At 40.7% G+C, this 24,565-nt stretch overlaps 1 protein-coding gene across 4 annotated transcripts in view; it reads right to left on the bottom strand.

The window, feature by feature from the left end:
* Window positions 1-17: 17 nt before the first annotated feature.
* LOC119843679 (MLX interacting protein) overlaps window positions 18-24,565 on the bottom strand; it is a 63,861-nt gene continuing 39,313 nt past the window's right edge. The window contains exons 4-17 of one of the 4 annotated variants that reach the window (XM_043497813.1): window positions 23,432-23,521; window positions 23,041-23,082; window positions 20,995-21,166; window positions 17,877-17,966; window positions 16,888-16,979; window positions 15,426-16,032; window positions 12,520-12,641; window positions 11,575-11,755; window positions 10,648-10,772; window positions 7,563-7,664; window positions 6,197-6,324; window positions 5,004-5,127; window positions 1,980-2,109; window positions 18-1,066 (exon numbers count right to left, since the gene is read on the bottom strand). In XM_043497813.1, coding sequence (XP_043353748.1) covers window positions 1,044-1,066; window positions 1,980-2,109; window positions 5,004-5,127; window positions 6,197-6,324; window positions 7,563-7,664; window positions 10,648-10,772; window positions 11,575-11,755; window positions 12,520-12,641; window positions 15,426-16,032; window positions 16,888-16,979; window positions 17,877-17,966; window positions 20,995-21,166; window positions 23,041-23,082; window positions 23,432-23,521 — 2,028 coding nt within the window. In that variant the 3' untranslated portion in view covers window positions 18-1,043. The remainder of the gene's footprint in view (window positions 1,067-1,979; window positions 2,110-5,003; window positions 5,128-6,196; window positions 6,325-7,562; window positions 7,665-10,647; window positions 10,773-11,574; window positions 11,756-12,519; window positions 12,642-15,425; window positions 16,033-16,887; window positions 16,980-17,876; window positions 17,967-20,994; window positions 21,167-23,040; window positions 23,083-23,431; window positions 23,522-24,565) is intronic. The other 3 variants (XM_038373402.2, XR_006275801.1, XR_006275802.1) reach the window with 3 other exon arrangements.

Here is a 24,565-nt window from a genome sequence, read left to right as displayed (position 1 = left end):
CCAACCCCCTGCTCAAACTTCCTAGCAATACAAACTCAGTTTCTGTCTCTAAAGCATTACAGCATCATCTGTGCACATGTGTTATGATGGAGAGTTCAACTCTGCAGCATGTAAGAAAAAACAGTTTACAGTTTAAGCCTGTATGGAAATTCATGTCTATATTTACAAGTAAATAATTCACACATTTTAAAGAAATTGTTCTCTTGTACTTGCCAAACTGTCCTGCTATGCACTTGTACTGCCTAAATCAAGGAAAAAAGTTCTACGAAAACATCTGCTAGGAAATAAAGCATACCCACCAAATGATCACATACAAATAATATACTGAATTAGAATAAAGATACATACACAACCTGAGATTTTAATTCTAGTATTTTACCATGATTTTGTATCTTTGATTAACATTTTTCTCCTTTGGTTATTAATATGTTGATCATTCTTTTATCAACTTTTTTACTGTTCAAATAACACAAAGAAATTGAACAGCAGGTAATAAAATGAAAAAGCACAGTACCTTTCATGAAATCAGATGTGCATTTCCCTTTAACAAATTGTTTCTAGGTGTAGCGAATTTATACCTTGTTTAGTACTTAAAGTCATTTTATGCAAAGATGTTCACTGTGTATTTATTCATGGTTCATTGATGGAGATTTTTTTTTTATTGCTGAATGCAGGACTCTAGCCTACTTATGTATCTGAGGTTGGCACTCTCACTTAACTGAACCTAACAGGTATTGAAGAGGAAGCCAAGCATTGGACAATGTTGCATTGTATCTCTACATGTTCAGAAGCCAGAGGCAAAATGCCCTGAACAATGTCCTACATGATAGAGAGAATCCTTTCTAAAGTGCACGAACTGTAAGGAGACTCATAAGTCTGAGGCTGGGATGCTCTTCACGTCTTGTATAGGCAACTCATCATTTGTGGTTGTTAGGTTTCTCCAGCTGTTTTGTTGATCTTACAAACTGCCTCAGTGGCTTGCTCTGGTAGGCGTGATGGATCTGACAGAATCGAGGTGGTTGTACTGAGATGCCGAAGGGTGTTCAGCACCACTGGAATAAAGGGCCAGAAAAGAATAAAGGAGAACAATTAGTCTGATTGCAAACAGATTCACGTAGCACACAGTGAAGTTACAGCAGGGATAAATGATCTATTATAGATTCACAGATACTAGGTCAGAAGGGACTATTACGATCATCTAGTCCGACCTCCTGCACAACGCAGGCCACAGAATCTCACCCACCCACTCCTGCGAAAAACCTCTCACCTATGTCTGAGCTATTGAAGTCCTCAAATCGTGGTTTAAAGACTTCAAGGAGCAGAGAATCCTCCAGCAAGTACAGATACACAGATATTCGTGCAGTACACACAGAGCCTCAACAATGCAACGTCAAAGACATTGAAGCGCAATGACTTTGCTGGAAGGACAACGTTTACAAAGCGGAGATCTAGTATTTTGACTGCACTTGTCAACAAAATCCCAACCTGTTCCAATATAGACTGTATTATTTTGCATTAGTAACCACAGATATGAACTTGCCGCTTCATAATGAAGGAGGATTGAGAAAAAGGCATCAGCTTCAATCACCCCCAACTTCACAGGAATTTGAAAGCTAAGCACAAATTCAATCATCTATCTTCATAACAAGACAAATCACTTTCCTGACCCCTATGCCATCTCAAGAGTGTTTGAAATCTGGATTAAAACATTGTGGTTTGAATCTATATTTAATTTCTGGTCTTTACAAACAAAAGTTAAATTATTTTCTCTCCTTTAGTGCTAACACGCAAGAAATGCTCAAAGTGAATTTAACTTACAACAGTTCTTAATTTTCCTTTGCCACAATGCAACAAGGTTGAAAAAAAATCACATCCTATATCATGCCTTCCTTCCCTTTCCTATGCTGAATTTCCAAGAGGAAACTGTATGGTAACAATTATTATAGTATTAAATTACCACTGGTTAGAACTCCACTTACTTGGCCTGAGAACAGGGAGCGAACAATGCTGATCCAGCCAAGTCATTGTGGTCTGGTTCAGATCCTCTAAACTAGTCGTAGACACCATTCCATTGAAGGACTCAAACAGTGGCTTAATGATAATACTAAACTGCAAATCATTGAGGGTTAAGGGGAAAAAAAGAGGAGCACAGAGCATCTTAAAAAAACAAAAACAAAAAACAATCATTAATAGTTCAATGTAAGTGGGAAACAGAAGGCATTTAAATGGACTTCAACCAGCAAAGGGACAGTAACATTTAAAGAAATGGATATTTCCCTGGGATATTCAAATAGAACATCTAATGTCAGTGCTCTTCACCTATGTTGTTTGTCTACTTTAGTAATTCATTCTGTATGAACAGTGAAATTAGACTCATCAATTTACGGTCACTTTCAATGCTTGGTCCCCATGCACTAGCATCATGCTGTAGAATTTGGGTTGCAAATAAAGGAACATTTAAAAGAAATCACGAAAAATGTTTCTAGTCCTAGTAGTTTGTGTCCCTCCTTTTTATTATACTGTTGTTATAAAAAGATGCAGCTAGCCTTAGACACAGCCTATGAAACCGTGGGATATTCCACTCTAGGGGACACCTCTTCTGATCAGAATCCTTTGGCAAACAGTGCTACCAGCAGCAAGCTATAGACATGCAGCAGCATCCAATGAAGTGAGCTGTAGCTCACGAAAGCTTATGCTCAAATAAATGTTAGTCTCTAAGGTGCCACAAGTACTCCTTTTCTTTTTGCGAATACAGACTAACACGGCTGCTACTCTGAAATCAGCTACTTTTTTTGGTTTCCCAAGCTTTAGGGATTCCCCCCATTAACTCCTCTAACCTGAAGGATGGGCACTGTGATGGCTACAACCCTACTAGAAAAGGAGGACTGGACAGGATTCTCACATTGTAATGAACTAAAAGATATTGAGCAACATAGGATCATTCTCTCCTGCTCGCAGAAGGCTGCATCCTTTAAAGCACAATTTAGCTGGCCCCACGTAGCAGTGACTGGGAGCAGATATCAAATCAGGGTCTCCTATATCACAACTGAAATTGTCACTATGCTTGACCTACAAAGCAATTTGTCATGATGATGTTTGAATAATTCTAGAACAAAAACAACCCGCCCCCAACTAAATCAAAACTTAAAATCAAACCATCTCGTGAAATATGTACCCAAGGAACTTATCCAGGGCTTTAAAGATAGTTCAGTTCTATGATCAATGGGCCTGACAATCTACCACGATCTTTAGACCTTCCGGTAACAGTAAAAAAAAAATTTCCAATTCCATCAAAGCGTGGAAGTATGGCATAAACAAGTCTCAACATTGTAATATGCTCCTGGGTACCCTCCAACACTAATGGCCAAGATCAATCTAGTAATTTCCTGTTATGTTTAAAAGGGACTGCCTGTGCTTATACCCCCTTATAAAATGACTGGAAAAGTAATGTAACAGGCTGTTCTTCAACTATCTCTCCCAGCCCAAGACAGGCTTACTCATCTCCCTCCTTTACGTAGCAGAAACTATTATGGGATTTTCAGATTTATGTTATGTCACTGCTTTACAGTCATTTTACCATGGTGAAAACAGTTTTCATTAGTCATCAAGTTGGTTGACTATGGGCACAGATAGCCTCCTAAGCTTTCACTGGACAGTATTCTGGAAAATGTCAGTGTATCCTGAGAATTAAACCCAATTGCTAAAAAGGAACTTGGAGGCATAACCTGTTGTGAGAGGTGGTTTGCTGAGAGTATTATTCACTCCCTCCAAGGTCCCTGCTGCAAACTGCCTAAACCAGTAGCTCGGATAAGCGTAAACTGTCCAGTTCATCTCAGTAAGGCATTAACTCTGAAATCTCATGATGCCCATTTAGATCCCAACAACCATTTTACTGCTGAACATTTAGGAGAAATATCCAACTACCCCAAATTGCCTCCCATATCTTCCTGAGTGCAAAAAGTTCCAATTGCCTACTACCGAGCTGCTGAAACTTCCAGCTTCCTCCCTGACAACTTTTATAATGCTCTTAAGCCTTTTAAAACCAAATTCTGCAGGAGTTGAACATTTTGGAGGAGTATAAAGTATAATATCCAATTAAGCAACACATGGGATATTGTCCTTTGTTGATCAATAATTTCCAGAGTTAAATCAACTGCAGGGAACTATTTTTCTACTTTCTCTGAAGCTGCTCCAGTGTGAGGTATGTACTAGAATGATGCAAAATCCTTGGACCTTTCTCACAGACGTTAGGTCAAACTTGCTGTGTAGAGCACATGGAAGCCTTCCATAAAAGTGTTGCACAATCTGACTAAGGAATGGAGTCCAGTTGTTCAGGCCCAACATTGTGGTTCCATTAAATACTGGTGAATATGAACCAAAATAATCTTAGCTTTCTCTTAAAACGTCTGCAACTCAATACAGCAGTCAGTGCAGGAGAACCAGAAAGAGAAACTGACCAGTCTGGTTCACTGTACAGTACGAGTGTAGGGCAAAAAGAAAACCACATAAATGGTGAAAAGCACGTGATTTTATTAAAATTAAATTTTAATAATCTCAGTAGTTATCAGTAAGGAATTGATTATTTAAATATCACTTATCTTAACAGTGGCCCTTTCTAAAAAATGAACAGACGAGCTATAACCTCAGGGACAGTAGTCACTAAACTTTAACGGTTTTTAAACCATAATAATTAATAGTAATAATACTTTGCGCTCTTACAGCACCTTCCTTCCAAATCTCTTAAAGAGCTTTACATACGTTAATGGTTTATACCTTAATACCCTGTGAAGCAGGGAAATATTATTTGCATTTTACAGATGAGAAAATGGAGGAACAGAGTTACTTAAATGACTGGCTAAAAGGCACAGCATCAGTTATTGACAGAGCTGGGATTAGAACCCAGTGTTCCTAACTCCCAGTCCTATTCTCCAGTCACAAACCTATAGGGATTTAGTGCTTTTTTTGATACAAATTCAATGTATAGTAGCACAGTGAAAGGATACAATCCAGAACTTCCAGTTCTGGAGGGTCCTGTTTCTCACGTACTCATCAAACATACTCCGCATGTGATCAAATCTCAGTCGGGTTATGGGAACCCCAGTAGCAGGGAGCTGCTGTTGACAAGAACTGAAGAAAAAGGCCAGAGCTCAAAATCTCTTTGCAGAAAGGAGATATTTCTCTTCCAAACCAAACACTAATACAGGACAAGCACTAAATACCAGTACCATGGGACTGATGCTGCCTATTAGGAGGTAATCCACTAAAATGAAGATTATTCATTCATTAATGTGTATTATAAAACACTGTTTTCCTATCAGTTTTGTCCATATCCATTTAGCAAAGCAAATTTTCAAACTGCTAAGCTTTTATTATTACAAATAATAGAGCTAAAAGCAAAGTAAAACATCTAACAATGTAATTTTCAGGGCCCACTTAGAAAGGAATAAAAACACTAAAACTAGCGGTCAGATAACAAAAACACTAATATTTTCTTCCAATTCCCATGATTTTAGGACACAGCCCAAATTAAAGGATTAATTTAAAATCAACTAAATAGATTTTTATCAACTCCTACAAATATAATTTATTGCTTTCCTCAAAACCCTAATTACATAACAGAACACTTAACAAGTCTGTAGATGAAAAGCACTACAGACCACAAAATGCTTTAAAATGGAGTAATGATAGCTACCTTCCACTGTATAGCTGGGGAAACTGAGGCACAGAACTATTAAAGTGACTTGCCCAAGGTCACATGGGAAGTCAGTCGTAGAGCCAGGAAGAGATCCCTGCACACTGACTCTCAATCCTGTGCTCTATTCACTGGACATTATTTCTTCCAATAATGAAAGATTACATACAAAAGGACATAAGGGACATGATTTCTGATCAACTGTACAATACAGCTTTGAACACAATTCTCCCTGACCACTTCTCAGAAGTGGGCCATTTTTGGTGCTACCACCATATACACCAATACTCAGAGCCCACTGAAGGTCAACACAGAAGCCTACTGACACTCATCCTATTGTGACTTTGCTTTTTCATTGGGATCCACTGATTTTTTCTCCTCTTCAATGCCCCGCTGCCATTTAACCTAATATTTGATGCAGACACCCAATGTTATTACCCAAAGAAATGCTCACCATGCTCTGGTCATTATGGAAAAAAGATAACAATACCCCCAAAACCTCACATGATGGTAGCGTTTAGCTCCTCAATCTCCTCCCGGAGGCGCCTGGTTTCCTCTTGTGACTGCATTCTCTCCTGTTGCAGTTTAGCGATATATTCCACAGTCTTCTGGAGTGTGATTGCATGGCTGATCTGTACCGAAGAAAAACACAAAGTTGACTTTCTGAAGTTGATCTAAACAGCCTAAGAGTTTGACCCAAACCAAATATAGCACCTACAGAAGCATTTCTGCCCCTTTATCACATTCCTTATCCACCCTGGTAAGGCACTCTGGGATTGGCAGATGAAAAGTGTTACAGAAGAGCAATTAACCAGTTAGGTATTTATCCTGACTCTTATTAGCACTGGAAAAGTGAAAGGTGCATGTGTGGCAACTTGCCTTCTCTTCCCCAAATTGGACTTTGACTACTTTCTCAATGGAAATGTTTAAACTGTTTGTTAACCACTTTTCCCCTTAACACGTATTCATAATTCTTTATGGAATGTGTGATGTCTTCTTTGATACGTTTCACATGTTACTAAAAGTTGTATGTTAAAGAGATAATTTAGAACATTTGACTCTAAAGGGTTTGGCGTTTTCTCATTATCATTAAACAGATGGGAGTGTGGTCGAGCAGTTATCAAAGGGGCCAAACAGCGTTACTGAATTCTATTCTAGAATCTGCCTCTGTGTGCACCTTTGACAGGATAGAAATAAATAAGACCTACGTTTATTATAATCCATTAAAATCGTTTCAATAAATAAAATAAGATGTTGCATCTGTGAGCCCCCCTCACTTTGACTCAAATCAATCCATCCTGGGCTTTAAGCAGGTCACAATCTTTCTGTGCTACAGTTTGCCTATCTGTCAAATTTGTACATGACCTGCCTCATAGTGGTGTTTGTGAAGATTAAGGAATGTTTGTAAAATACTCTTGAGATGGCAGAGGAAAGGAATCATATACAAGCTCAAAGCATTATCATGCCATACCTATGATCAAGTATCTGTTACTAGAGCTCCAGGAGCAGAGAGGACTGCACTGCCCAGTTTCCTTTCTTTCCCCCTCGGGTCCTAAAGCTGAAGCTCATGCTCAAACAAGACTCCCTGTAATTTTGAGAATGGTACCAGTGGTAAAGTTAAGAGAACAAGAGCTGGCACGCACTCTGCTACCTGACTAGTAGCAATAGATTTTCTTCTACCCATCCTGGGAATCCTCACCTAAACTCTTATGACACAGATGCATCAAGTAACTTCACTTTGATGTGTACTTCACATTCTCTAGTGAAACAAGTGATGTTCAGGTTTATTAACAACTCTTTTCAGAATGAGTGATGGTTTCTGTAACTTCTCTTGCAGGTTAAAAATGCACAGCACTCATGGACAACTTACTGACTTAGAGTTAGCTGATACCAGGCTGTTCAGGGTGCTAAAACCAATCTTGATATTAAATCTTCTCTTTTGTTCTGCTGAAATATGCTTCATCCTTCGATTCTACATAAAAAAGTAAAATTAACTCATCAATCTATGCTGGTTTCTCCACCACTGCTCTATGGTCATTTTTGCTATTAAAAATCTATACAATTTTATCTTTTGCTGAATTAAAGTTACCATGGTATCCACAACGTTCCTAATAATGCAGCAAAATATCATAGTGATATTAATTACTTGCACATGGCAATTTAAAAACTTTCAGAAGTGCCCACTGTACTAAATGCAAACCAAAACTGGTTTAATAGGGTTTTCTTCTTAGTTTTATGAACACTTCTATTAGTTTTACGTTTCATGAGGTTTAAAAATACCCCCTAAAATTCTGACAGTGTCTCTTTACATCCTTAGACCTTTAAAATTACCTGCAAATTATGGGCCTGACCCACCATTCCTAGCACAGCAAAAACTCCCACTGAAGTCAGTGAAAGGAACCTAAACTGGGCCTTATCATTTGGGATACAACCTTTGGCACGTATGGATGCTTTAAATTGTTTGGCTTATGTGCTACCATACATTTCTAAAGCTGTCAAACATTTTTCCACCAGAACCCTGAAAAAGGGCTAATCAGATTTAGCCCTTTTATAGTGCTTTACAGAAGATGGGTAACTGTCATTAGCCTCCTTTTACAGAGGGGAAAAGTGAGGAAGAACAAGGTTGTGTGATGTAGGCGTCCAATTAACGAGTTGGTGGCAGATTCTGGAACAGAACCTAGATTTCCTGACTCGCAATCCAATGCCCTACCCACTGGACATGCTGCTGTACTGTAACAACAACATTCCAAAAAGAGTAAAGAATGGAATGCTAAAGGTGGGCAAACTTCAAAGAGCCTGTAACAATTACTGATCCTTTGCCAGCTTACCAACATATTGGGACTTAAAACATTTAAAACACAAAGCATTCAGAGTCACCAATATTTATGTCAAAATGGCTAAAAAATTTGATTCACTGTAGGTTTGTTTTCCCAAGGACACCACATTATCTCGTGACTGCCTACTTCTAAACAAAGAAACAGAGTTGAAAGCCTTCTTGGGTCTGTTGTGGTTTTCATTGTGTTTCTTGTATAATCAAGGAAAAATTCTACGAAGGCCAACTAGTGTGAGAGATACAGCCAAGGCCTCTAGCAGTCTGATTTAACAACTGGCATTTCTATAGTGGCTCTCACTCCAAAGTAAATCCACACTATATCTTGGAATGGAGCTTGTAAGGTTCTTTATATGGATGGCTCAAAACATGTGTTCTTACACTACATGCCTAGGACTCTCTTAGTAACCATAGCAGCTCAGCATTTTGCCCTTCCAGGGCTAGACTGGCAAGTGGCTCTCTTCTGTAACTGGGTCAGTGCATTCTTTTTGCTCTGCAGACAGGAACCCCTATCCATGTGCAACTGGTATGGCCAGTTCTCCATCCTTCAGCTGTGTGTGTGGAAGGACATCCTTGAGGGTATATGCAGCTCCTTCCATTCCATGTGCATGCCCTCCAGAAATTGTATCCCTTGGTGATGCGTTAAAGAGCATGGCAGATACAGATGCACAAAATGGGAGTGACGGCAGAAAAGCAGCCTGAGCAGAAACTGAACTGTGCAACTGTAACTGGTTAAGGTGACTGTGACACCGTTTACAAACTCAAGGTTAGAAACCGTAGTGTGGACACAGCCTTACAGCGAACTTGGTTATAATGATACTCCTTGTGCAGGTGAGGGATTTCAATGGGCTTTCACTGCAACAGTGCTAATTTTCTTGGAGTGCAGTAGTTATCCTACCGGCTAGGTGTTGGCTGCTGCATTTTAAGGAGAGCAGAGGAGGATGAGAAGAAAAGATGCCACTGTCCCCTGAATGGATTGATGAAGGGTGAGAAAAGTTCCTAACTCCAACTCATGCTACAGCTGTTGCAAGGAGAGAAGGGGACAGGCCAGCCAGGAAATATCTGCCCTTTAGTAGGGGCAAGGAGAGGTCTTTGTAGAGGATTTTTTTTTTTTAATCCAGGCTGGCCCTATCCTTTTAGAGTGAAACTCCACCCACAGTGACTTTTCTGTGTGGAAGAACACCCTCCACTATATATAGACAATTTATACAGTAGGGAACACTTCCCCAAGTGAAGTGCAGCCGCCCCTCAAGAGGAAAATGTCAGCTCTTTAATAGCACACAGCAACAGTACCACTTTCTGCTTAGGAAGAGTGGTGAAGACACCATGTCAAAATGAATCTTTGAGGGGAATGTCAGAGTGTCTTAATCTAAAATTATCCCGATATGAATTCACGCAGGCCATTAAGGCTAACACCCCAACAGTGGCATATGTATCACTGTGTTTGTAAAAGGAGAGGAGATTTGACAGACAGGAAGTCAGCTGGAGTTCTGTTTCCACTAAACTGACCTGCTGTTTAATTATCATTAAACTTCATTGAGCTCTAGAGTATTCAGTCTTGCACTTTCTTCAGGCTTTGGGAAAGGACCAAACAGGGCAATTAGCAGGGGCTATCAGAAAGTACCAGACACCGCCAGGCGAAATCACCCCAGCAAACAGCACTGAAGATCAAGAGCTCCCAAAACTGAGCAGCTGGAAGAGCTCCCAACAGAACAGCAATAATCTGGATGAAAAACCACATGCACAGACAAACTAAAATGGCTTAAAAGTCTAAGGGTAAAACCAGCTGAATACAGATCTACCAGTTAAAACCTAGATCTGTCGTAAGGGTTATATGAACTCAGTATCAAATACTGTCATGGCTGATAATGAGAAACAGAAATACAGCCTCCTTGGGCATGTTGGATAACAAATCACTGCTGAGCAGGGCAAGATCAGTACCATTACAAGCCTGAAGCCATAATGAAATGTTTAAAGTGAAATACAGCAACACAAATGTAATGCAAGCTCAGCCACAACCACACAGGCAAACTCATTTATCAAGTGACTTACAGTCTAAATCAGGAAATCAATAAGCTACAAAGAAAAATAAGGAAGAAAAATCTCTAAAGGATGGAACATGTACCTTAAATGCAGTCATCTGAGGGTCAGTTGTGGATTTTCCTGAGCAATTATTCTGTGGAGACTGAGGACTGGGGCTTTGTTCAGATGGGCAGGGAGAGGCCTGTCCTGAATTCTGACAATCTCGGCCTTCAAAAAGAAAATGTCAGATCATTAAAAAAAAATAGCTCTCTCTAACAAACTGAACTGTCGAGCAACAGTTTCTGCCCAGATCATTTAATCTAGCCACTGACTGCACTTCTAGAGCATCCAATGCTGTAATATCTGGCTTCTAGTAGGATGATCAGATGGCTAGGAAATCCAAATATTTCACAAGCCATGGCTAATACCTTGTGGTGACATGTTCTCTCCACTTAAGGCAAATGTGTGTTAGGGTATCTGGGACCTAAACTGAGTATCCTACCTTGACCTACTTGCATGGTGACCCTCCAGGTTCCTAAAGCAGGAGGCAAAATATTTAAATAATTTCTTACTATCCCATGAAAATGGACACATACCTCAGAAGTAGAGCACAAGGGAAGAGGCCAGGGACACGTACTGTTGCAGGGAACCCTTGGCAAGGTGTGAGCCTAAATTGTGCTTAGACATCCTCTAATGAAAGCTGCTGGAGGAGTGGTACGAAGTACTAGAATTATATTTATTATATTAAATGACAAACTTGTATAGCATTTTATGGAGTACTGAAATGCAACCACTTCTGGAGTGGACTACTGCAGCTTAACATTGCACAAAGACACTAATTAAAAGCTTAGGGCAAGACCTGAAGACTATTGTAGACAACTGAAAGTGTAGGAAATGGGGCTTCCAAGCTATTTCTACAAAGAATTTCCCAGGATATATAATAACCACAGCTGGCCAAAATCTGTTTTACATCCCCCTTAAAGGTGGATGCATATGGGGGAGTCTCAGAGAGTTTAGGTCTCTAACTTACTAAGTGTAGGTGAGGGAACTTGTGAACAGGTACTGTTGGAAGGGATTTGCTCTCCTTTCACATCTTGGACTGCACTAGGAGAGAAGCGATGCGAGACTGTGGACTGGACTTGCTGGTTACACGGAGCTTTCTGTGCTTGACCAACCAGAATGTTATTATGGAATTCCATCACCCTGGGAGCCTAGAAACAGCACAGGAACATTACAGAAAGAAATATACAAAGGATTCTATTATCTTGTCTTTCAATGGGAATGTATAATGTTAAATTAGTACATAGAACTCCCCAAACTAGTGCTATATTATGGACAATCAAGCACAAAAGTCAGACTTCTGGCAAGAGTCACACATTTTTTCATAATTCAATGCAATATTAGAGTATTTCAGCAGCAGTGAAAAAGCAATTTCCTCTTATTATACCAGGGTACACTTAAAATTTCTCTCCCATGCACTCAAACATATTGGACAAACACACTGGCATACTCAAGGCCAACTTCTCAACTGGCAATTGGAAAATCAAGCTGGATTCTTTCTGGCTCTTTCATCATCATCATCATCACTTATAGGCCTATCATAGAGGTGGACTGGTGAGGTTCTGTGGCATGCAATGTGCAGGAAATCAGACTAGATGATGATGATGGTCCATTCTCGACCGAAAGTCTACAAGTCAAAAAACCCTCTGCAACTGGTGCCTGTTATGAATTCTGTTGATGTGTAAGTCACAGAAGAAACCAGTTCACTCTCCCGAAGCTGTGCAGATTATATAGTGCTAAGAGCCACACAATGTAGATAAATCAAACATTATCAGATAACTCTGAGTATGCCAACAGATCTGTTGAGTAATGAGGGAGCATCTATACCTAGTCACTTTTTGAAGCATTACCACACTTTAAGGCTCTAACAACATGCAAACTCCAATCCAAAGATCTTCTTTTTTCTTTTCCTTACTCTGGCAATTCCAGCTGGTGCAATTACAACACTAGGTGGAGACATGGCTGGAGTCAAAATCCCCTCTCTTTTTAAAGGTGCTGGAGTTACGATCACAGCTCTGGACTGTCCCTGAAAGGCAGCTGAAGAATATAACTGAAGTTAGAATAGTTATTGACACAAAAGATCTGGAGAATGTTATATAGGGAACAAACTAGTGTTGATTGAGAGAATGGACTAAAATGGGACCGAACAGGTATTTTCTGTACAACTTTGCCAAATCGTATTTATTCTAAGTTCTCTCAAAGATCAAGCTGCAACACAAACTGCCACTGCTAGGTGGCTCTAGGATACAAAAAGGGCTTATAACAGCTTCAGATACCACACAGTATACAGATCTCTGAGTTGTCTACGGATCAAGTGTTTTAATTTATGTGGATTTTATAACTCATGTAAGTGCACCTTGAGGCTGTGACAGATGTACTTTGCAACTTAATTTAGAGACACAATTGACGTTGAGCCCATTAACAATGAAGCCATTCATTGTCCAACCAGAGGTGCAAATCCCATGGGTAACATAGGGGCATATCTTAGCCCCAGCATACAAGGCAGATCTAGGCCCTTTCTCAGCAAAAGCATATAACACATTTCAGTAGGTCAGTAGTGCATTTTTTGGCTGTTGAAGGCACATGGACTCTTGCTTTTTAATTCATTAGCTGCACATAGGAATGGCTTAGAAACACACCTAGTAGTGTCTTAATGCTATTAATCATGGATCAAGCTATTTCAAGTGACATGTCTTTGTGCTAGGATTTGGGATGCAACAGACTTGAGGATGTTAACTGGGGTTTCTGGTGGGCTGCCACAGCATCATGCCCATGTCAGGCAGACACACAAACTCTCTTGCTTTTCAGTAATTTCCATTTCACAATAATCCTTCAGGTTGTGTGTTTCTGGGGGATTGGCTATAGCAGTGGTTCTCAACAAGGGATCTGGGGCCTGCTAGGGGGCCACAAGCAGGTTTCAGGGGGTCTGTCAAGCAGGACCAGCATTAGACTCGCTGAGGTCCAGGGCAGAAAGCCGAAGCCCCCTGCATGGGGCTGAAGCCGAAAGGTGAGCAACGTAGCTTTGCGGGAGCCCCTGTGGCATGGGCCCCTGGGCAACTGCCCTGTTTGCTACCCACTAACATGTGCCCTGACTTTTATATGTAGAAAATAATTGTCATGGCACAGGTGGGCCATGGAGTTTTTAGCATGTTGGGTGGCAGGGGCAGCTCAGAAAGAAAAAGGTTGAGAACCTCTGCACTATAGCGTATTTTGGATGACTGAAGTCACTTGGGTCCTCAGTCAGGTGATTTTAGCACATCCCTGAAGGCAGTGTATAATAATCCCAAGAAATAAATGTGCTGCTTGTTCTATGTTATCACGGAGACTGTGTAGCCCCTTGGCAGCTGTTCCTTATGAGAAGTTCAGAGCTCTCTCATTTTTCTCATGCTTGCTGCTCTCAGACATCTGGGGCAGATGGTGGGTTGGACAGCACTGAAAGCTCAAATGTCATAGATACCCACAGTCAGATTCTAATCGGATTTTAATCTCTCTGTTACATCTTCATGACCATGAACCAACAATATTTTTCCATATCATTTGCATTCAGAGCAAATGGGCCAACATAGGGACATTTCAGAAACTGCCTCTGAAACAAGCTCAAATCCTGAGGGCTCTGGCTTTTGCTGTCTTTAGAGTGTTAACATGGTCCTGAAAACAGACACCATTTGACTGAATCTCTAAGAGCCCCAAGGTAGGTAGCTTGAGGCGAAGGCACACAAATCCTAAAACTTTATTTCTTAGGGTCCCGTATCACTGAAATGTCTTCCTCCTTGCTACACCAGGCCTGCTCATAAGCATTAACATTCATGGGGTAGGTCTACACTTACAGTGGTTTGTAGACTACAGACACATTATGCCCAGTGAGCCCAGGTATAACTGGGCGTAATGTGGCTGTAGTCTGATACGGGACCCTAAGAAATAAAGTTTTAGGATTTGTGTCCCTGAAAAACGTAGACGGTGAGGCACAGCTTAGGCAAGTATCGTAGAGTGCCTGAACCCATGGGTATATACTCTATACAGCTCTCTGCACACCCAAGAAGTGCCTCTCACATTTACACGTCTATTTTCAGTGAAAGACTCTGGCAGCAGTGAAGGGTTCTGGCAAGGGGGAGACAGAGAGGAAAGGCTCTAGCAGCTCCCCACTGCCAAAGACTTTCACTGCCTCATGTAGCTACACACACTGCAGTGAGTGTGGACGCAGCCTGCTTTTCAATGTGGAGTGTAGCTACAGGTACCCTTTGTGCCGTGGCCAGCGTAGACAAGGTCACGAAAACAGAGGAACAGCCCCATTTGATCAGACAGTTTGGTCAGTTTAGTCAGGTATATCCCTTTGAAAACAGCCAATACCTGAATTAACACCCTGCACTTGTCTAGCGCCATTCAGCTGAGGAGCTCCGAGCACCTCAGCATACAACTGAGGTAAGTAAATAGCCTCATGTTACAGAAGAGGGGTGAAATGACTTGCTAAAGGCAATCGAAGGACTCAATGGCAGAGCCAGGAACAGAAGCCAAGACCTCCTGATTCCCAGTCCTTTGCAAACTCCAATGGCCCTTGCTGCCTCCCTTATAACCAGATTAAAATTCAGGGCTGTGGGAAATGCCTTTTTTTGTTGCTGTCCTGAATGTTTATTTGGAAAGCGGATTCTGAGAAGACAGTGCTAGTAACAATAAATATCATCCCCATCAAGATTTCTAGGTACTTCCAGTTACAAACAGGGTGCTGCAGATTGGCATATTTTTGTTAATGTTATTTTGCACCTACGCCCCACCCTCATGTTACTCCCTCCCAGCAGAACAAGGAGGAACCCCCGTGACTCTCACCTGGGGTGATGAAGGCATTTTTTAATACTAAGGACACCGTTTCAGGCTTTGCAGCAGGCACTATTTTTTGTGGCTGTTTGGGTCTTGTCCCAGCATTTGCCAGGGGAATGGCTTTTGGGAGTGCAAACGTCAGGTGGGGTTGCAGCTGAGGCCGGGGCTGCCCCTGCAGGACAGCAGTCTGTAGAGTCAGGTTACAAGGCACGCCTCCCCCTGGCTGCTGTGTTGCCAGGATGAGGTTCTGGCTCTGGCTGAAGGTGGTAGCAGAGGCATTGTGGGTCAGGGTGGGAGAAGCCGTGTGGGTAACAATGGAAGATTTGCAGAGGCCAGACTTTTGGATTTCTGGAGCAGTAAAAGCAGACGGCTGAGAATTCAAGCTGGCATTCAGAGGCACCGTGGGCAAAGCGGCTTGTTGTGGTGGGACAGTGGGCTGCAACAGCGACACTGGAGCTGGGAACGCCGGAAGAAATGGCTGCTGGGCACTTAGAGATGAATTGGAATTGAAGTCTGACGGCTGGATGAAAGAGCCCCCACTCCTAATATTGGAGCATTGGTTAGCAGCAACATCAGGAATGACAGGAGCAGGTACTGATGAGGGCAGGACAGAAGACTGGCAGGGAAAAAGAAAAAATAGATTAATGCTCGACATTGGAGATGGGCCAGCACCAGAAGCTTTTATCTGAACCTTTCCTTACACTCAATTGTGAAAGGGGAGAATGAGGCTTATATCTGAATCACTCCTGGTTATGCTAAGCCAAAGCCTTCCACATCAAGAACTAAACAGGTACAACTACCTCTAGTTTTGCCCATTTCTCCTTGGCTCAGATAAAGAAGGTAAAGATAAAGGAGGTAAGATCTTCCAGGGGGTTGAGATCCACAGCTCTTCAGAGGGAGGAAGTCACCAATATGCTTGTTTTACAGATAAGAAAACTGAGGTACACAGAGGTTAAGTGACTGGACCCAGGCCCCACAGCTAGTCAATGACACAGCTGGAAACAGAACTCAGCAGTTAAGTCTCCCAGTTTGCAGGTCTACCTGCTAGTCCACAGTCCCTCCCAGTACATAGGATTCTTTATAGCAAGGCCAACTACATTCAGAGACAGCATTATTTCACTCAAGGACAAAACACTCTCTCTACATAATGTAAAGGCTGTTCCTCAAAAACTAGTATTTTAAAGTACAAAGAAAATTCTGTTCTGAACTGGACACAATAGAGGACAAAGGTATTTAAGTCACAACAGTGCAAGTATAGTACATGTACCAGTTATTTTTACTTCTAGGTTATTGTAATCATTTCTTTTATTGATAAATCAAAGGAAAATATACTGTATTAACCAAGTATCATAAGTGTTTATTCAATTCTATTTACATGTGCTTGTCTGATACTGCATATTAGTACATGAAGATCTGTATAGTACTTATAAATCTGAGCTCTGGCAATTTTCACTACATAAAACCTCTTTACCTGGGAAGAATGGTTGCTGGTATCTGTCATAGCAGAACTGGCAGCAGGGAGAGAAGTGAAAAAGTTGCCAGAGCGACTGGATGAGAACATATCTGAAAGAATGTGAAAACAAATATTAAATGTTTTACTCCCTGTATTATAGTAGAACATTGCTATGTAGCACTAAGTAATGGGAGACTCACTGAGAATTATCAAGTAAACAAATAAATAATTAAAAAACAAGGAAATTGCGTCACCACAAAATGTACTCTGCTTATTTACAAACACAAAGATGTTTGCCCGTCTTATTGAGATTTATGAACTCTTTGGGAAATGGATTATTTTTCAGCTATGCTTGTAAAATGCCATGCAAATTTAGTGGATTTGAGTGTATTTCAGCCCTGCGCAGAGGACCAGTACAAAGTCCAGGCACCATTTGAGTCCCACTTAAACTCTATTCTAGAGTAAATAGTGAAAAAGTAATGGAGGTCTCAGTAACATGAGACTTTGCATTGGTTATTAAATCGTTACGAAGAAATGGGGAAACCACAGAGACTGTATGTGTGAACAATGGGGTGTGAGGATTAGGGAGACACCAATTAGCATCCTTCTCCTCTAAGGTCCTCCATTGATACCTGATGTTCTCCCATACTATCAATAGGTAAAGTTTCAAAAGCCACTTCTATGTAAACCAGGTTCTCTGAAAGTTGTGTTCTTCTAAGTCTAATCTTAAGACACATGGACTCTTACAAGTGTATTTCAAAACCCAGTCAGGCAAAGAACTGGTCTCGCAACAGTAAGAGGATCTCGCTACAGTATTTTTTTAAAATTTTTTTTAATTAGATTTCAAATACTTTTGAGTTTGGGCTCCTTTTTAATGCTGTATAAAGAGGATAAATATGTTGGTTTGTATAGTTTATTTTTCTGTTCAAAACCCATTACCGCTATAGCAGAAATTGGTGCTATACTACTAATAAAGACAGTAAATTCATTTTTTCCCTTATTCTTACCCTGAAAAGATTCAAAAGTATCCATGAAATCTAGGTTTGGCTGGAGAGGGATAAGTCCTGGCTGAATCATGTCAGCATTTCCTAAGTGTGCTGGAAAAACCAAAAGAGAGACCGGTTAATTTTGCAGCATACATGCCACTTCAGTTTATTACAATGTAGATATGAGTTGCTCAAAGAAAGCCTGGCACTTTGCTGGAACATAAGAACACAAGAACAGCCCTATTGGGTCCAGACCAAAGGTCCATCTAGCCCAGTAACCTGTCTTCCAACAGTGGCCAGGTGCCCCAGAGGGAATGAACGAAACAGGTAATCAAGTGATCCATCCCCAGTTTCTGGCAAAGAGAGGCTAGGTACACCATTCCTGCCCATCCTAACAACCACTGATGGACCTATCCTCCATGAATTTATCTAGTTCTTTTTTGGACCCTGTTATGGTCTTGGCCTTCACAACATCCTCTGTCAAGGAGTTCCACAGGTTGACTGTGCATTGTGTGAAGAAATTCTTCCTTTTATTTGTTTTAAACCTGCTGCCTATTAATTTCATTTGGTGATCCCTAGTTCTTGTGTTATGAGAAGTAGTAAACAACACTTCCTTATCTACTTTCTCTACACCAGTCATGATTTTATAGATCTCAATCATATCTCCCCTTAGCCATCGCTTTTCAGAGCTGAAAAGCCCCAGTCTTATTAATCTCTCCTCATACGGAAGCCATTCCATACCCCTAATAATTTTTGTTGACCTTTTCTGAACCTTTTCCAATTCCAATATATCTTTTTTGAGATGGAACAACCACATCTGCACACAGTATTCAAGATGTGGGCCTACCATGGATTTATAGAGAGGCAATGTGATATTTTCTGTCCTATTATCTATCCCTTTCTTAATTATTCCCAGCATTCTGTTCATTTTTTTGACTGCCGCTGCACACTGAGTGGATGTTTTCAGAGAACTATCCACAATGACTGCGAGATCTCTTTCTTGAGTGGTAATAGCTAATTTAGACCCCATCATTTTATATGTATAGTTGGGATTATGCCATTTTGTTGCCCAGTCACCCAGTTTTGAGAGATCCTTTTGTAGCTCTTCGCAATCTGCCTGGGACTTCACTATCTTGAATAGTTTTGTATCATCTGCAAATTTTGCCAGTTCACTGTTTACCCCTTTTTCCAGATCATTTATGAATATATTGAATAGGACTGGTCCCAGAACAGACCCCTGAGGGATACCATTTACCTCTCTCCATTCTGAAAACTGACCATTTATACATACCCTTTGTTTCCTATCTTTTAATCAGCTACCAATCCATGAGAGCACCTTTCCTCTTATCCCGTGGCAGCTTACTTTGCATAAGAGCCTTTGGTGAGGGACCTTGTCAAAGGCTTTCTGAAAATCTAAGTACACTATATCCACTGGATCCCCTTGGTCCACATGCTTACTGACCCTCTCAAAGAATTCTAGTCGATTGGTGAGGCTTGATTTCCCTTTACTAAAACCATGTTGACTCTTCCTCAACAAATTATGTTCATCTATGTGTCTGATAATATTGTTCTTTATTATAGTTTCAACCAGTTTGCTCGGTACTGAAATCAGGCTTACAGGCCTGTAATTGCTGGGATCACCTTTGGAACCCTTTTTAAAAATTGGTGCCACATTAGCTATCCTCCAGTCATCTGGTACAGAAGCTGATTTAAGTAATAGGTTACAGACTACAGTTAGTTGTTCTGCAATTTCACATTTGAGTTCCTTCATAACTCTTGGTCCTGGTGACTTATTGCTCTTTAATTTATTAATTTGTTCCAAAACCTCCTCTAGTGACACCTCAATCTGGGACAGTTCCTCAGATCTGTCACCTAAAAAGACTGGCTCAGGTTTGGGAATCTCCCTCACAACCTCAGCCCGTGAAGATCGATGCAAAGAATTCATTTAGTTTCTCCGCAATGGCCTTATTGTCCTGCTTGATTGTCCAGTGGCCCCACTGGTTGTTTAGCAGGCTTCCTGCTTCTGATGTATTTAAAGAAAAATTTGCTATTACTTTTTGAGTCTTTAGCTAACTGTTCCTCAAATTCTTTTTTGGCCTTCCTAATTGTATTTTTACACTTCATTTGCCAGTGTTTATGCTCCTTTCTATTTTCCTCACTAGGATTTAACTTCCACTTTTTAAAGGATGCCTTTTTGCCTCTCACTGCTTCTTTTACTTTGTTGTTTAGCCATGGTGGCTCTTTTTTGGTTCTCTTACTACGATTTTTAATTTGGGGTATACATTTAAGTTAAGCCTCTATTATGGTGTCTTTAAAAAGTTTTCACGCGCTTGCAGAGATTTCACTTTTGGCACTGTACCCTTTAATTTCTGTTTAACTAACCTCCTCATTTTTGTGTAGTGAGTATAAACCTCAGGGCTGGATTCTGTAAGCACTCTGCACACAACAACTCCTGCTGAGGCAGTTCAGGGATTAGGTCCCACAGAGTGCAACCCTGAGTTTTGGCTACAAGAATTTGAGCTGAGTTCTGTTGGGAAGAGGAACCTTCATCTAATGAAAAGAAAGAGGGTCATTTTTATATTATTACATTAAAAAAGGAAAATAAGATTTAATGTAAATGATAATGGCCTCATAAACAATAATGCTTTCTAATGCATGTCATGGGTAGATTTATTAGTACCAGAAGGTGTACCAGGAATTAGGTGTAATGGGGGAAGGATAGCTCAGTGGTTTGAGCATTGGCCTACTAAACCCAGGGTTGTGAGTTCAATCCTTGAGGGGGCCATTTGGGGCAAAAATTGGGGATTGGTCCTGCTTTGAGCAGGGGTTGGACTAGATGACCTCCTGAGGTCCCTTCCAACCCTGATATTCTATGATTCTATGAAGAAAGAAAATGTAGGCTGAATATCTGAATAGGATTTCTGATCCCTTAAACAATGATTTTTTAAACTTTTAAGTTTGGCACTACTGTTAAACTGATACAAGTACACACAGATCAGGGAAATACATTGGAAGTGAAAGATGGAGCCACCTTCTCAACCAGAAAAATGAAAAAGTAAGTCTGGAAGAGAAGTGAAGCAAGAAGCCTCAAGTCTCCTCTCACTGCAAAAATCAACACAGACAAAAGCAAAACACACACCTATCTCTCTGGGATTTGGCCAGCCAATCAGCTGATGTGAAGAAAGCGTAGAGAACAGGGTGTCCGTGAACTCAGACATAAGCATGTCTGCATCCAGAAAGGAATCTTCCTCCATAGGGACTGGGGTTTCTCTGCCATATCTACTCTGATGCCAGAGAACCACATCATCATCCTGACAAAGAGGAAAGAAAAATAAGCCTGGTTATATGAAGCTGCCAGTCTCATGCAGTTATTATGGCATCAAACAGACAAAGCTAATTATTTTTCACATTTTAATAAAGAGGAATATTCTATAGGAGTCATCAAAATGCATCAGATCAACTTGTTAGCATCCCACCTCCGGTCACATGGAACAGAGCAACAGTCAATCTAGTCTGGTATTCTACCCTCTGCCACATCAGCTCAGACCAACAGTTCATCTACTTTGGCTACTTTTATATACCAAACAGACCAATGGTTCATCTAGAGTGGCATCCCATTTCTGCGTGTACCAGAATAGGCCACTTGTATATCTAGTCCAATATCTTGCCTCCAGCCATGTCACAAACCAGATGTTTTGGAAGTTAGCATAAAACCTCTGTGAAATACATCATTGCACAACACTAGACTCTATGGGGAAATATCTTCCCAATTCCAGCTGATGATTAGAACTGCATAAAACCAAAGTGGCTTTGGAAATACTTTTTAGTTTTTTGGGTATAAGTGGGATTTTGCACCCAGAATTTCACTGATTTTTGCGTTTGAATGAACCCTAACAAATACAAAGCAAAACTCAATTGAAACTGGTGAAGTTTCCAGCCAGAACCATGACATCCTGAGGTTTATCTAAATCTTAGCCAGGTTTGCTGAATGGTTTGTGAACCTGGGGATTGTTCTGGGCATATAATGAAGAATGAATCCAGGATGGGTTTACATTTAGTTACAGAAGGTCTGAAATGCTCTCTTTGGGCATAAACTGATCACCAAGAAGGCTCCATCACACGACTATTTTTTGTCCCAGGTATTTGAAACGCAGATGCTTTTATACATCTCAACATCGAGCCCCGCCCCCCGTCTTTTTTTGAAGCTTACCAAACTACTTGCCTATAATAGCACAGAAAAGGGACTCATTTGATTCTGCTATGTATTTTTCTACTTTCATAGATTCATAGATACTAAGGTCAGGAGGGACCATTCTGATCATCTAGTCCGACCTCCTGCACAATGCAGGCCACAGAATCTCACCCACCCACTCCTACGAAAAACCTCACCTATGTCTGAGCTACTGAAGTCCTCAAATCGTGGTTTAAAGACTTCAAGGAGCAGAGAAGCCTCCCTCAAGTCAACCATGCCCCATGCTACAGAAGAAGACGAAAAATCTCCAGAGCCTCTCCAATCTGCCCTGGAGGAAAATTCCTTCCCGACCCCAAATATGGTGATCGGCTAAACCCTGAGCATATGGACAAGATTCACCAGTCAGATACTACAGAAAATTCTTTCCTGGGTAACTCAGATCCCATCCATCTAATATCCCATCTCAGGGGATTAGGCCTATTTACCCTGAATATTTAAAGATCAATTAATTACCAAAATCACATTATCCCATCATATCATCTCCTCCATAAACTTATCAAGTAGAATCTTAAAGCCAGATAAATCTTTTGCCCCCACTGCTTCCCTTGGAAGGCTATTCCAAAACTTCACTTGTAGCACACACATCCTTTCCCGATTCCACAAGGCAGGCTATGCTGCCAGTTATAACTCAATAACAAGCTGTCATGTGACCAACTGCAAAGACCAGCTGGCCTGCACACTCTCATTTCCTTCGCCATAGCACTCTAGACCAAGACTTCCACCCAATCTGATTTAAGCTCGGGAAAGCTGTACTGCTCTCTATTATACAATTTACTCTAAGCAAAATAAGGTGCCCCCTCTTCATAATAAACATTAAAGCTAAGTGCGTGGCTTTAGATTTTAATCACTGCAAGCTGTCATGCTAGTACACCTTTGCTACTTGTCACAACTTCAAACAGAGATGCTGCTACTGCCGCCACAAAAATTACTTACCCGCACCAAGCTTGAAAGGTCTTCATCTTTGTGTTTCTGTAACTGCAGAGAGAGAATATTTTAAAAAGTAAAATTAGCTCCTGTACTTCCCAAAGGACCTGTTTCTGCAACCCCCTACTCGTGTGATTAGTCCTTACTCATGCAAGTCATTTTCTAGCCCCCATGGGACCAATCATGAGTAGAGACTATTCACAGGACATGGGGTTGCCGGACTGGACCCAGTGTATCAATTTATTCTTCTGATGCATCAGCGGACCCAATATTTATACTGGTATAACTGAATTTCCAACATTTTTGCATGGGTAAGTAAAAGTTACATCAGAAGTCCAACTATTAAATCAAAAAGCAATTATTCCAGTCAAAATACTTTCACAGCTGCTAACAAACAGACCCTTTTCTTGAAGTATGTTCTCCACTTGTGATATTCCCTGATGACTATTTCGATTCTTCTTTTCCAATATTTTCCTTCTGTTGCAATGGCCTGACAACAAACAAACTACATGAGGAAATATACACAAACATTAAATAGTCACACACAGTTTTCAGGCAGACTGAAGCCATAAGGTAAGTACATTAATTCTGTTTGACCTCATAACCCAGCTGACACAATGTGCTTAAATCCAGCTACTGTAGAGCAACCCAGGATCCATTTAATCTTCCTCACATATAATAAAAAATGATGATGTTCAATAATAGTACCAATATGTCATTACTTGGATCACCTGTAACCAATTGCAAAGACAATATAGTACAAAAGGAAAAATAAAAGTTATGTTTCAGAAACATTTTTAAGATACTATTCATGTTAACACAGCCATGCAAAAGCATAATGAAAATTCAGCAGCCAAGGTACAAAATCTATAGGCTTACCCGTCACCATGACAACTATGAAATAAAATGTACTCACTGAAAAACAAAAACAAAAAACAAACTCCTTGCCTGGAGCGAATGGGAAAATAGAAAGTTGCAAGGCAGTATCAACATACACATACAACCAACGACTGTGAAGGAATGACACAAAACAATAAAAGCCAAGTAACAAAGCTCTGGGAGAAACGTCTCTCTTCAAGCCATATGTAGTGCAGTGGTACCCCAATGACAACAATGGGATCAGAATGTGGGGCTTTAACATGCCACAAGTACTGTAAGGACTGTTGTACCAAGGACAACAGGGCAAGTTCACAAGAATTGAGGTAGACTTAACTCCACCTAGTCTGATTGGATTGTGCCTCAACCTAAAGGGTTAGCCTAACTTTGCTTTTCAAAAATTTCAGATACTAGGACAGTTTCATGTATGCTTTTGAAGCCCATTTCTGCTGCTGCTTCTGCTCTGTAGGTTCAACAGAGGGTTTATGCATTTTGAGTCCAATCTAAAGTTACACACTACATGAGAGAACCAAAAGCTTTGAAATGACATGGGCCTCATAGGACAGGAGCCAGAGGGCTGCAAATAGTTTGCATATCATAAAATACAATAAAAGAAAAGTAAAATGGACAGACCTACCGCACCCAGTTGCGGTTACAG

This window comes from Dermochelys coriacea, chromosome 15, assembly GCF_009764565.3.
Source record: "Dermochelys coriacea isolate rDerCor1 chromosome 15, rDerCor1.pri.v4, whole genome shotgun sequence".
NCBI classification, from domain to species: domain Eukaryota; kingdom Metazoa; phylum Chordata; order Testudines; family Dermochelyidae; genus Dermochelys; species Dermochelys coriacea.
The sequence above is the reverse complement of the archived record's forward strand: the minus strand, read 5'-3'. Positions and strand labels throughout refer to the sequence as shown.